Below are 14,661 nucleotides of genomic sequence, written 5' to 3'. Positions count from 1 at the left end.
TTACGGGAGGTGCTCAATGTTATTAACCTATTTTTGTACTTTAAAGACTTGAGATATTTAGAGGATGGTGATCTGGAGGGCTAAGGAAGTAGAGAGGTTCAGGCTCGTAGAGAGAATGTAGTGACAGTGTACTTTACAGAGAACACGCTGTGTCAATTCAATGTCTTTCAGCAAATCGTACTTGTTGAATCTTGAACGTTAGATCCATTTACATTTTTTCTTGATGTTTTGTCTTCGTGACGCGCCAACACCGGGGAGGGCTAATTACTTCCTAATTGAAATCTCAACCCAAATATTACTAAGACGCTGATTTATACAGTAGCTCTGGAATACAACAAAATACAAATGTGTCTCGTTTTTGAGGCAGATTTTTTAGATCTGATGATGTAAACTTATGGATCATTAGAGCCCCAATTACAGTGAAGTCACTTTTTTGGCTTGGGAGGAAAAGCGAGCTACAGCCTTACAAAATACACTTACGTTATCTACAATCTGAAATGGAGGAAATTACTAAATGATGTTTTTTTTTAATTCTACAATATTGCTGATATTTGTTTTGGAATATTTGTACAGGTATTTTTCTACACTGTAGATATAACCGAGGGAATATGAAGAGAATGGAGCTTAGTGAAGAAAGTTGAGTGTCTTAAGATAAAACAATTGCTAAAATCATCTGTTAAATAAAGAATTTAGGATGCTCAACTGCAGTGCAATTCACCGGGTGCGAGTGGTGTTGTCCTTCTTTGGGGAAAACAGTCTCTAAAACAGAAATGTAATTGGATTGTTGCAGATGTTTAACACTTAACCAAAGAGTGCCACTTTAGTGAGTCATTTTGATGAAAAGGAATTAATAATCCTTAGTTTGTGTACATTATGCAACACTGCCCCCTCGTGGATTGTCAGTAGAAGAGCAGGTGACAGGTGTCCATTTTCTTTTATTTAACATGCTAATAAACAGATACTGCGACAGCTGAACAGTGTAAATTTGTGTACAGATAATGATATCCTTCGAACTTAAATGTTAAGAGGGTGTGTTTTCTTGGTAATATAAAGGAAGGGTTGACAGATTTCCATTTTGGACTTAGTTTGTAAATGCTGTGCTAGCAGATGGGACTTGTATTTTTGCAATAAAGTTGTTACAAAGTGCTCCAAACAGGAGCAGAGTATGAAGATTGTCTGTTTCTGTGTGACTATGCTATACTATGCTATGTTGTAGGCTACAACTAGGGCCCAGCATTTTTCCATGTCAGATCATGTGATCAGGAAAAGCTCCTGACTCTTAAGATGCTCTATAGCCCCCATACTCAACTGGCTGACCGCGATCAATACGGACCGTATTGGAACCGTCTGGTTTCGACCCCATATCATATAAACACACATAAGACAAGCAAAAATGTGTAGAATTGTAGGAAAGGATCTTTAAAACAGCAACACAAATATTCCTGCCCTGTAAAATGTTTTATAATTGCAGGAAATTAGCTTTAAAACCCCACAATTTTCACTCCGCCAACAAGAGGGGTGTGAACAGTTTGGGGTTGCATGGGCTGCGAGGTGGGGCTTCATTACACACGATAAATCACAATATCCATCCGGAAATGTGTGTGACAGAACCTTCTCAAATTGTAACCGTGCTCTATAGGTTAGTCACTCACTGACCTTAGTCCGTGTAAAGATTATATGACACTTCTGCTTGTGGCCAGTAAGGCTGAGAATGACTACAACAATGTCCTGCTCCCTCCTTTAGTAAAAAAAAAAAAAAGCGCCCCAACTTGAGAATTTGGACAAATGTCAAAAGAAAGGACAGTTAACTTAGTGCTTGCTGACTTTTACCTCAAATGGCAGTGTGTGAATACCAGTGTTTGCACATGAGAATGCCTTTGTGTGTGTATCTGTCAGGGAGAGAAACTTTTAATCTCCATGTCCAGCTCTTTCTCAGCCAGCCTTCAGACTGCAGGGCCTTGAATGAAGCACACAGAATATAATACACCCCGGGAGGCGCCGAGTGAGGGAGGACTATGAAAATATAACTTAATGCTGTTTATACCCTCCCGCTGAAACTAACCCTGTTGGGTGAGGACAGTTTATACTATACACTGCAGTCTACAGTATGGTCACGGTCACAGCTGGAGTGGCTGTTTCCACTTCATTGGGTTTGCTGGATTTGCAGGATTTCATTCCAGCTTAGCTCTAAACCTGATTTAACGAATCAGCCATTCATGGGCTCTGCTCAGAAGGATGAAATGCTCAGAACATTCCAGATAGAAATGAGGTGACACCATTACCTTTTCTCCAAAGGGTAATCCACACAGAATATTTCTATATAAACGCTTTGTAACCTTGCATCCTCCGTCCGTCCTGAATAAACTCATGCTCTTGAATGTAGATCAAAGTTATGTGGAACCAGGCATGTTAGATCTGAGCTGGAACACATGTCTGCATAGTACATGTCTGCATAGTGCACACAGCTGTCAGGACTGCCCTTCTCTGCTCTAGTGGGTAAAATACAGGGACTTTCCTGTTTAGGGTAGTTAAGATGATCTCTTTGTAGACACTCTGATGAGATATTCTGTTGTACTAATTCTGTTAGTGACCCATAGAGTGTGTCCAGTATATTACCTCTGCTCAGAGGCAAAACCATAGTGTGCCTAAAAAAAGAGCTATCTAAAAACCTAAAACGGTTCAGAAATGTTGTGAAATAGCACAGTTACAAATAGAAATCAAACTGGATGGACATCAGAAATAGAGGAAGGACTAAAAACAAACAAAATATAACAATTGTACAATAGATTGTGTCTGTAAAATGTGTATAATATGTATAAACTGAAGGTAGAAGCCTAAGTGTTATTGTTCATTAGTTTACTTCAATTGAGGGAAGGGTGGTAGGGTTTGCAGGGAATAATAAAGGTATATTCTAAACAAAGTATGTATATATGTGTGTGTGTGTATGTATTTATATATACAGTGCATTGCGAAAGTATTCGGCCCCCTTGAACTTTGCGACCTTTTGCCACATTTCAGGCTTCAAACATAAAGATATAAAACTGTATTTTTTTGTGAACAATCAACAACAAGTGGGACACAATCATGAAGTGGAACGACATTTATTGGATATTTCAAACTTTTTTAACAAATCAAAAACTGAAAAATTGGGCGTGCAAAATTATTCAGCCCCTTTACTTTCAGTGCAGCAAACTCTCTCCAGAAGTTCAGTGAGGATCTCTGAATGATCCAATGTTGACCTAAATGACTACTGATGATGTAAAATACAATCCACCTGTGTGTAATCAAGTCTCTGTATAAATGCACCTGCACTGTGATAGTCTCAGAGGTCCGTTAAAAGCGCAGAGAGCATCATGAAGAACAAGGAACACACCAGGCAGGTCCGAGATACTGTTGTGAAGAAGTTTTAAGCCGGATTTGGATACAAAAAGATTTCCCAAGCTTTAAACATCCCAAGGAGCACTGTGCAAGCGATAATATTGAAATGGAAGGAGTATCAGACCACTGAAAATCTACCAAGACCTGGCCGTCCCTCTAAACTTTCAGCTCATACAAGGAGAAGACTGATCAGAGATGCAGCCAAGAGGCCCATGATCACTCTGGATGAACTGCAGAGATCTACAGCTGAGGTGGGAGACTCTGTCCATAGGACAACAATCAGTCGTATATTGCACAAATCTGGCCTTTATGGAAGAGTGGCAAGAAGAAAGCCATTTCTTAAAGATATCCATAAAAAGTGTTGTTTAAAGTTTGCCACGAGCCACCTGGGAGACACACCAAACATGTGGAAGAAGGTGCTCTGGTCAGATGAAACCAAAATGTAACTTTTTGGCAACAATGCAAAACATTATGTTTGGCGTAAAAGCAACACAGCTCATCACCCTGAACACACCATCCACACTGTCAAACATGGTGGTGGCAGCATCATGGTTTGGGCCTGCTTTTCTTCAGCAGGGACAGGGAAGATGGTTAAAATTGATGGGAAGATGGATGGAGCCAAATAAAGGACCATTCTGGAAGAAAACCTGATGGAATCTGCAAAAGACCTGAGACTGGGACGGAGATTTGTCTTCCAACAAGACAATGATCCAAAACATAAAGCAAAATCTACAATGGAATGGTTCAAAAATAAACATATCCAGGTGTTAGAATGGCCAAGTCAAAGTCCAGACCTGAATCCAATCGAGAATCTGTGGAAAGAACTGAAAACTGCTGTTCACAAATGCTCTCCATCCAACCTCACTGAGCTCGAGCTGTTTTGCAAGGAGGAATGGGAAAAAATTTCAGTCTCTCGATGTGCAAAACTGATAGAGACATACCTCAAGCGACTTACAGCTGTAATCACAGCAAAAGGTGGCGCTACAAAGTATTAACTTAAGGGGGCTGAATAATTTTGCACGCCCAATTTTTCAGTTTTTGATTTGTTAAAAAAGTTTGAAATATCCAATAAATGTCGTTCCACTTCATGATTGTGTCCCACTTGTTGTTGATTGTTCACAAAAAAATACAGTTTTATATCTTTATGTTTGAAGCCTGAAATGTGCAAAAGGTCGCAAAGTTCAAGGGGGCCGAATACTTTCGCAATGCACTGTATGAATGTTTATGTATGCATGTATATATATATATATATATATATATATATATATATATATATATATATATATATATATATATATATATATATGGGTATGTACGTGTATGTAAGTATGTATATATATATATTTACCAAAAAAAGATATGGGGGATTGGAAATGATGCAGCCAATTACATTGATGGAAGCAACAATCTATCCACAATATTAAGCTGATCCCCCCCCCCCCTAAAAGAAAAGAAGAAAAAAACACTTCTTCGGCAGTCCCCATAGGAGAACCCTTTGAAGAACCCTTTTTGGTTCCAGGAAGAAAGAACCCTTTTTGGTTCCAGGAAGAAAGAACCCTTTTTGGTTACAGGAAGAAAGAACCCTTTTTGGTTACAGGAAGAAAGAACCCTTTTTGGTTCCAGGAAGAAAGAACCCTTTTTGGTTACAGGAAGAAAGAACCCTTTTTGGTTCCAGGTAGAAAAAAACCTTTTGGTTTCCATGTAAAAAAAAAATATATACAGAGGATTCTACATGGAACCCAAAAAGAGTTCTATCTGGAACCAAAAAGTGTTCTCCTATGGGACAGGCGAAGAACCCTTTTTTTCCCCAAGGGTGTAGACACAGACCGAACCACATACGGCTAATTATGTGGTTGTATTCTGTGATACTCTTAAGTCAGTTTTAGTGAAGGGTTGTCATCATTATCGTAACGATCTTCTTCATCTGATGAGGAATATGAAAGATCGGACCAAAACGCAGCGTGGTAAGTGTCCATTTTAATGAAATATAACAGAACACTGAATAACCAAATAACTAAAGTGAAACAATGAACATCTAAACAGTTCTGTATGGTGAAACACAGAAAACATCTACCCACAACCCATAGTGGGAAAACAGGCTGCCTAAGTATGGTTCTCAATCAGAGACAACGATTGACAGCTGCCTCTGATTGGGAACCATACCAGGCCAAAAACAGAAATACATAACATAGAACAAAAACATTGAATGCCCAACCCAAATCACGCCCTGACCAACTAAAATAGAGACATAAAAAAGGAACTAAGGTCAGGACGTGACAGTACCAGCCGCAAAACCTAATCCCATAGGAGGGGGTCTGGGTGGGCACCTGTCCGCGGTGGCGGCTCTGGCGCGGGACGTGGACCCCACTCCACCATAGTCTTGGCCCACTTAAGTGGACTGGGGGCCCTTGCAGCGGGCCCCGAATAGGCGGGAGACTCTGGCAGCGACGGAGTGAAGGGCGGCAGACTCTGGCCGCTCCTGACTGACTGGCCGCTCCTGACTGACTGGCAGCTCCTGACTGACAGGCGGCTCTGGCAGCTCCTGACTGACGGGCGGCTCTGGCAGCTCCGGACAGGAGGGAGACTCTGGAAGCGCCGGACAGGTAGAACCTGGAGGGAGGAGGAGAGACAGCCTGGTGTGTGAAGGAGGCACCGGATGGACCGGGCTGTGGGGGAGCACTGGAGCTCTGGTGCGCAGCCTTGGCACCACTCCTCCAGGCTGGATGACCACTTTATCCCGGACCCTCCAGAGTGCAGGCACAGGTTGAACCGGGCTGTGGGTGAGCACTGGAGATCTGGTGCATACCACTCGCACCTCTCCCTTAGGCTCAATGCCCACATTCGCCCGGCATAGGATGCACTGCACCCTCCCAGCGCCCCGGAGACACAGCACGCAGAGCCGGCGCAGGATACCCTGGGCCGAAACGGCATACCGGAGACCAAACACGCTGAGCCGGCACAATACGCCCTGGCTGGATGCCCACTCTCGCATGGCACTTGCCGGGGGCTGGCCAGGGGGCTGGCCTATAGCGCACCCGGCTATGAGCGCGTACTGGCGACACTGTGCGCTTGACCGCATATCACGGTGCCTTCACAGTACTACGCTTCTTCCGGTAAGCACGGGGAGTTGGCTCAGGTCTATCGCCTGACTCCGCCAATCTCCCTGTGTACCCCCCCCCCCCCCCCCCCCCCCCCCCAGAAAAAAAGTTTGGGGGTCTGCCTCTCGTGCCTGTTGCGCTGCCTTACCTCATATCGCCGCCGCTCAGCTTTCGCTGCCTCCAGTTCTTCCTTAGGGCGGCGATATTCCCCAGCCTGTGCCCAGGGTCCCTTACCGTCTAGTATCTCCTCCTAAGTCCAGGAGTCCAGAACCCTCTGCTCCTTGTTACCACGTTGCTTGGTCCTTTTTTGGTGGGTAGTTCTGTAACGATCTTCTTCATCTAATGAGGAGTATGAAAGATCGGACCAAAACGCAGCGTGGTAAGTGTCCATTTTAATGAAATATTAACAGAACACTGAATAACCAAATAACCAGAAAACACAGAAAACATCTAAAACAAATGAAGTGGGTGTCTTAGACACAGAAAACATCTAAAACAAATGAAGTGGGTGTCTCAGACACAGAAAACATCTAAAACAAATGAAGTGGGTGTCTTAGACACAGAAAACATCTACAACAAATGAAGTGGGTGTCTTACACACAGAAAACATCTAAAACAAATGAAGTGGGTGTATTAGACACAGGAAACATCTAAAACAAATGAAGTGGGTGTCTTAGACACAGAAAACATCTAAAACAAATGAAGTGGGTGTCTTAGACACAGAAAACAGCCCTCCAAATGAAAGTGAATAGCCTCCATTATCAGGGCCAATGCTTATCATATAACTATAATAACTAGAGCCCAGACTTTCACCTAGCCAGATCACATGGTATCATACTGTAAATATTATGCATGCGGGTCAGTGAGGCCAGAGGACTTGCCTAATGCCTGTTATAGAAGGAGAGCATCTCCACTGGGCTTCAATAATGGAATCAGGTTGCATTAACTCTGCATGCTAAACACTTCTCACCCTCCCATTCTTCATTTTGTTACATCTGTTAGTGTGTCATGCAAAGTAATGACTGTGTCCCCATGTGTGATGAAATGAATGAAATGAATGAAATGAATGAAATAACAATGAACTGACTGAAATGGGTGCATGGATGCAACCTGGAGGCTTCTTAATTAGGTGTGTGTCCTTCTATACAGACTGCAGTGCCCCTTCATGTCAACCTGGAGATGCTGCAATCTCAACCAGAAGACCGCCTGTGGGTCTCAAATCCTCTGCACCCAGTTTTTTCTAAACTTTCGGAGCGGAAATCGTAACATTGGTTATTCCAAAACTTTGAATGTGATAATTCGTATTAGGTTTCAGATTTGGTCATCCGATATGACTTGTAAAGACCATTTTAGAATTGAGATAACATTACAGAAATGCAAAAGCCCAGAATAAGACTGAGCAGGAAAGCCATGGCATGAAGGAATCTCCTGAAATCAACTCCCCTTCAGGGCCAAGTTTTTTTAAAGCTTTAAACTGGATAAGAATGATCCGGATTCTGTAATCCCCTGTTTTGCAATAGATTATGTTAAATTGACTGCTGTTTAGGTACAATATGTAGTCAATTGTTATATTGGGAAGTGTCAAATATATCTACTTTCTTACAAGTGATTAACAGGCTCTATTATTTTATTTTATTTTAGTTACATGTATTCATGTAGTTTACTCATCTCTGTTTCATTGACAGTGTAGAATTAGTAACATGACCAGTCCAGTAGATGGCAAGGATAGGCCTATTCAAAGCATTGAAAATACATATTCTGTGATCTCAATATTGTGGTATCTGGATCAGTATGATCCTATCCGATCCTTTTTTCGTCGTAACACAGAAATGTAATCCCAACCTTTGAGTTTTGAAAAACGTCTTCATGAATAATAGGCTACCTTCAATAAATTGAAATGACTTTGTCAGAAAATAACATTGAACAGAACATTTCCAGGGCAGAATATTTCAAAAGAAACTGTGATGTGATGATATGGCCGGGAAGATTTTTCTTCTTGAAAGTCCAATATCTTAAAAACTTGACTGTTGACATACAAAACACGTTGGTCAGTGTAGCAGTGGACTAAATACCAAAATAGATTTTTTTTGTGTGTGGATCCCTTTAAATGAAAATAAAGTGTTATCTGAGTATTTATAAGGAAAGATGATTCAAAATCATGACTTGACAAGTGTGATATAACTTGGTGGGAGGAGCGCATCAACAGTGGTGTAAAGTACTTAAGTAAAAATACTTTAACGGGTAGGCATTGAGAGACACCCCAGAGATCTGGTTTCTAGGCTGCTCTCCTTGTGGGGGTGAAAGCTGAACTCTTAGGGTCATACAAGTGCTCTCTTATCTGTTTTAGGTGGGGGATATGGTTTGATATACATTGGGCAAACATTTTCTAATTCATATCTGTGCTTCACTTTATATTATAATGACATAATAATATCATAATAAAGTTGGATTTAACCAATTGAACCCTCATTGACACTTAATGACACATAACAAAAATGTAGAAAACGAAGTGATGACGATGGTTGGGGACCAGACAAGGAATAAAGAAAACTGATTAAGTAGAGGAATAGCAGGGAAGACAAATGCCAGGGTCATCTGTAGGAGGACACTGAGACTCCATTGCCGACTAGTGATTTTGGCCCAACTGTGTGTTACATGTCTTTACGGGTGCGACGTAGGAGATGAGAAGCAGGTACAGGGAGTGAAGGTTTATTAGCTGACGGACATGAAATGGAACAGGAACAGTGTCTGGACAGGAACACAACAAACACAATACGGAACAATGCGGACACAGGGAACACAACCAAGGAACAGACAGATATACAGGAGGTAATCAACAAAGTGAAGGAGTCCAGGTGAGTCCAATGAGCACAGCTGTGCGTAATGTTGGTAACAGGTGTGTATGATGACGGGTAGCCTGGCGCCCCCGAGTGCCAGGGAGGAGGAGCAGGAGCAGGTGTGACACTGTGCTCAGTATATAAACTCCATCCAAGTTATTTATTTCCTCTAAATGTGACAGCCAGGCTCCTATTGCGAAACAGCAAAGGCTTCAATTGCAAAACAGAAATATATAAGAGCCTACTGCATGTGATAAATCCAGGTCACCGCCTCGTTCACAACAAGCTTATACCAGTTTTGCAAAGAAACATCAACACTGATCATCTCACATTATCTAACTTGGCACACACTCATTTATAAACCATCTTTTCTTCTCTTCCGCAGGTTAAGTCCATTGCACATATTTGTTGAGGCCACTGAAGTATATCATTAAAGTTGAGGCCCCTGAAGTATATCATTAAAGTTGAGGCCCCTGAAGTATATCATTAAAGTTGAGGCCCCTGCGCTATTTTTTGGGGGAAGTGGGTGTCTTACAAGTTTTGGGGAGTGATCAACATGTTCTCTCATAATCTGTATTTAGTCTGAATAGTTTCTCTGCAAGCGTTTCTCTCAGAGTGGATGCATCTGGAGTGAGCTGGTATAAAAGACAAACATTCACCATAATGTAAGTAGAAATGATAGGGTCTCGTTGCTTTGATAAGGCTTGCTTGTTTTGTGATGTGTTAAGTATTTAAAAGAAGAGAGATTTTTATAGAAATAGACATGTGTAATAACATTGTTTACAAACTGTCTTTTAAAGTATTACAATTCATTGCAAGAGTGATGTGCGCTTTAGGTTTTTAATGTGATGACACTGACTATTTGTGTGTACTTCAGGGTTTATCTTGCTGGGTCGGTTGGCTTGCTGCTCACCTTGACTGCTGACGCTAGAGTTGGGTAAGGAAGGTACACTTCTGCTATTTCCTCTCACATCATAACCACACAACTCAGAAATCATACGCTGTTTACATATTGAATCAACGCCGGTCGTGCGAAATCAAATGCTATTGTTCCTTATTGATTTGTTTCCCACTGACCCCTGTATAGGAACTCCTCTGAGTCTAGCTTCTGTACCGAGAGAAAGGAATGTCTGCTCTGTGATCAGGTTTGCAAGAATGATGATTATGAGGGGAGTCGATTGTAAAGCACAAATGAACGGCACATAGCAACTAAAACTACGTCAGGAGTTTGTTTCTCCACCTTGTTTTCTTTTACACGTGTAGTTTTAGGTCAGGGTTGCAGATACAATACAGTAGCATTTTCATCACAATAAAGTTGATCATAATGTTCCATACAATTGTGAAAACAAAAAATATACAGTGCCTTGCGAAAGTATTCGGCCCCCTTGAACTTTGCGACCTTTTGCCACATTTCAGGCTTCAAACATAAAGATATAAAACTGTATTTTTTTGTGAAGAATCAACAACAAGTGGGACACAATCATGAAGTGGAACGACATTTATTGGATATTTCAAACTTTTTAACAAATCAAAAACTGAAAAATTGGGCGTGCAAAATTATTCAGCCCCTTTACTTTCAGTGCAGCAAACTCTCACCAGAAGTTCAGTGAGGATCTCTGAATGATCCAATGTTGACCTAAATGACTAATGATGATAAATACAATCCACCTGTGTGTAATCAAGTCTCTGTATAAATGCACCTGCACTGTGATAGTCTCAGAGGTCCGTTAAAAGCGCAGAGAGCTTCATGAAGAACAAGGAACACACCAGGCAGGTCCGAGATACTGTTGTGAAGAAGTTTAAAGCCGGATTTGGATACAAAAAGATTTCCCAAGCTTTAAACATCCCAAGGAGCACTGTGCAAGCGATAATATTGAAATGGAAGGAGTATCAGACCACTGCAAATCTACCAAGACCTGGCCGTCCCTCTAAACTTTCAGCTCATACAAGGAGAAGACTGATCAGAGATGCAGCCAAGAGGCCCATGATCACTCTGGATGAACTGCAGAGATCTACAGCTGAGGTGGGAGACTCTGTCCATAGGACAACAATCAGTCGTATATTGCACAAATCTGGCCTTTATGGAAGAGTGGCAAGAAGAAAGCCATTTCTTAAAGATATCCATAAAAAGTGTTGTTTAAAGTTTGCCACAAGCCACCTGGGAGACACACCAAACATGTGGAAGAAGGTGCTCTGGTCAGATGAAACCAAAATTGAACTTTTTGGCAACAATGCAAAACGTTATGTTTGGCGTGAAAGCAACACAGCTCATCCCTCTGAACACACCATCCCCACTGTCAAACATGGTGGTGGCAGCATCATGGTTTGGGCCTGCTTTTCTTCAGCTGGGACAGGGAAGATGGTTAAAATTGATGGAAAGATGGATGGAGCCAAATACAGGACCATTCTGGAAGAAAACCTGATGGAGTCTGCAAAAGACCTGAGACTGGGACGGAGATTTGTCTTCCAACAAGACAATGATCCAAAACGTAAAGCAAAATCTACAATGGAATGGTTCAAAAATAAACATATCCAGGTGTTAGAATTTCCAAGTCAAAGTCCAGACCTGAATCCAATCGAGAATCTGTGGAAAGAACTGAAAACTGCTGTTCACAAATGCTCTCCATCCAACCTCACTGAGCTCGAGCTGTTTTGCAAGGAGGAATGGGAAAAAATGTCAGTCTCTCGATGTGCAAAACTGATAGAGACATACCCCAAGCGACTTACAGCTGTAATCGCAGCAAAAGGTGGCGCTACAAAGTATTAACTTAAGGGGGCTGAATCATTTTGCACGCCCAATTTTTCAGTTTTTGATTTCTTAAAAAAGTTTGAAATATCCAATAAATGTCGTTCCACTTCATGATTGTGTCCCACTTGTTGTTGATTCTTCACAAAAAAATACAGTTTTATATCTTTATGTTTGAAGCCTGAAATGTGGCAAAAGGTCGCAAAGTTCAAGGGGGCCGAATACTTTCGCAAGGCACTGTACGTGCCTGCATGCGTAAAAGCAGGAGCTTCCCCCTACCCAGCTACCAAGCTTCCATCCACCCGACAACCCCAGCCCCAGAAACCAAGATTCCCACCCCTTCCCACCCACCGCATCTAGAAACCAGGATTCCCACCCCTTCCCACCCAACGCATCTAGAAACCAAAGTTGCTTGAACCCCCACACCATCCACCCATGGACTGCCCCTTCCCCCACACCATCCACCCATGGACTGCCCCTTCCCCCACACCATCCACCCATGGACTGCCCTTTCCCCCGCACCCTCCACCCATGGACTGCCCCTTCCCCCGCACCCTCCACCCATGGACTGCCCCTTCCCCCACACCCTCCACCCATGGACTGCCCCTTCCCCCACACCCTCCACCCATGGACTGCCCCTTCCCCCACACCATCCACCCATGGACTGCCCCTTCCCCCACACCCTCCACCCATGGACTGCCCCTTCCCCCACACCCTCCACCCATGGACTGCCCCTTCCCCCACACCCTCCACCCATGGACTGCCCCTTCCCCCACACCATCCACCCATGGACTGCCCCTTCCCCCGCACCCTCAACCCATGGACTGCCCCTTCCCCTGCACCCTCCACCCATGGACTGCCCCTTCCCCCACACCCTCAACCAATGGACTGCCCCTTCCCCCGCACTCTCCACCCATGGACTGCCCCTTCCCCCGCACCCTCCACCCATGGACTGCCCCTTCCCCCGCACTCTCCACCCATGGACTGCCCCATCCCCCACACCCTCCACCCATGGACTGCCCCTTCCCCCACACCATCCACCCATGGACTGCCCCTTTCCCCACACCCCTCCACCCATGGACTGCCCCTTCCCCACACCCTCCACCCATGGACTGCCCCTTCCCCCACACCCTCCACCAATGGACTGCCCCTTCCCCCACACCCTCCACCCATGGACTGCCCCTTCCCCCACACCCTCCACCCATGGACTGCCCCTTCCCCCACACCCTCCACCCATGGACTGCCCCTTCCCCCACACCCTCCACCCATGGACTGCCCCTTCCCCCGCACACACAATGTCAATTGTTTCACCACATTGGGGTATCGTGTTGAGTTGTAGATCAGTTATGCAGGGATGTTTCACTTTTGCACCGTCCTAACCCAAACCTACATCATCCGTACTCTACAGCACAGGATTCTGACTGAATGTTTGTGTCTGTGTCTGTGTTGCAGGTGCGCCACTATGACTCAGTGAAATGGGTGTCGACAGACAAGGAAGCCCACTTCATGGATAAGGCCATAGTCACCACATTCATGAGACTCTTCAAATACATCACCAGATCCAACAGGGCTGGTGTGTGTGTGTGTGTGTATTTTTGTGTGTGTACATCTATTTGTGTGTGTGTGTGCATGCATATGCATGAGTCTGTTTCCATGCTTGTGTGTCTACCTGGCAAGATGTGTTTACCCATACATTTTTCCGATAGGCATCAACATTGACATGACAGTCCCAGTGATTGTCGAGGAGATGAAGAGGATTTCACGGTCATTTGTTTACACCCTCAGCTTTGTCATGCCATCTGCCCATCACATGACTCCTCCCCAACCCACTGATGACAAGGTAAGGCCCAATAGACCCCTACACCCTATGCCCTATGCACTTGTGGAGATCTGAGAGGATTTGATTGGTTTAAGCAATATGGTGAACTTCCACTTAGTCTATCAGAGGGTAAGGTGGAGCTATTACCATATTGCTGACTGTCAAAAACGTGTCAACCTGACAAGTGCATAGGGTGTAGGGTCAAGGGGTCCATTTGGGATTGGCCTAACACTCTATATAACTGATTTTAACCTGGATGCCTCAGATCTGTACATTCTGTATAGCCATCTCTTACATGGTCATTGTCATTGCATGTTTACTCTGTGTCACCAAATGCAGTCATTCCGAGCATGTATAGAATATGATTGTCTATCAGACCTGGGTTCCTGTAGTCTATCTTTAAAATACTTTGATTCAGATTTTCTAGAGTGCCAGATGGGTGCGGTTTGCACTTTTGGGACTATTCCATTGTTGCCATTATGCAAGACAAGCTCATTTGAGCGCAGCTTAAGTATTTTAAATAATACAAAGACTTTTTCAACTAGGGATGCACAATATATCGGTAAGCATATCGGAATTGGTCGAAATTAGCTAAAAATGCCAACAACGGCATCGGTCCGATGTCTAATTGTCTAAATGTCTAAAAAAAACAACTTTGTCATTATAGGGTATTGTGTGTAGATGGATGAGGGATTTTTTTTTTTATAATACTATTACATAACAAAAATGTGGAAAACGTCAAGGGGTCTGAATACTTTCCGAATGCACTGTTGCTCCATTCTA

General features: G+C 43.4%; 2 protein-coding genes across 6 annotated transcripts in view; both read left to right on the top strand.

Annotated features, from left to right (window-relative positions):
- The window catches only part of LOC110527734 (inactive ubiquitin carboxyl-terminal hydrolase 54), a 116,038-nt gene extending 114,868 nt beyond the window's left edge, over nucleotides 1-1,170 (top strand). For all 5 annotated transcript variants that reach the window (XM_036983445.1, XM_036983442.1, XM_036983455.1 and 2 more), the window contains one exon: nucleotides 1-1,170. This exon is cut by the window's left edge and continues 1,873 nt beyond it. The gene's annotated coding sequence lies outside the window, so the exon portion shown is untranslated.
- An 8,211-nt stretch (nucleotides 1,171-9,381) lies between these two features.
- On the top strand, nucleotides 9,382-13,953 carry LOC110532597 (heme-binding protein 2-like). Its single transcript, XM_021616635.2, has 5 exons — nucleotides 9,382-9,434; nucleotides 10,191-10,250; nucleotides 10,401-10,480; nucleotides 13,510-13,632; nucleotides 13,766-13,953. The coding sequence occupies exons 1-5, from the start codon at nucleotides 9,382-9,384 to the stop codon at nucleotides 13,951-13,953; spliced, it is 504 nt and encodes a 167-aa protein (XP_021472310.2).
- Nucleotides 13,954-14,661: the final 708 nt, after the last annotated feature.

The sequence above is a fragment of the Oncorhynchus mykiss genome, chromosome 1, assembly GCF_013265735.2.
Source record: "Oncorhynchus mykiss isolate Arlee chromosome 1, USDA_OmykA_1.1, whole genome shotgun sequence".
NCBI classification, from domain to species: Eukaryota; Metazoa; Chordata; class Actinopteri; order Salmoniformes; family Salmonidae; genus Oncorhynchus; species Oncorhynchus mykiss.
Note: the sequence above shows the minus strand (reverse complement) of the source record. Positions and strands in the feature narration are given on the sequence as shown.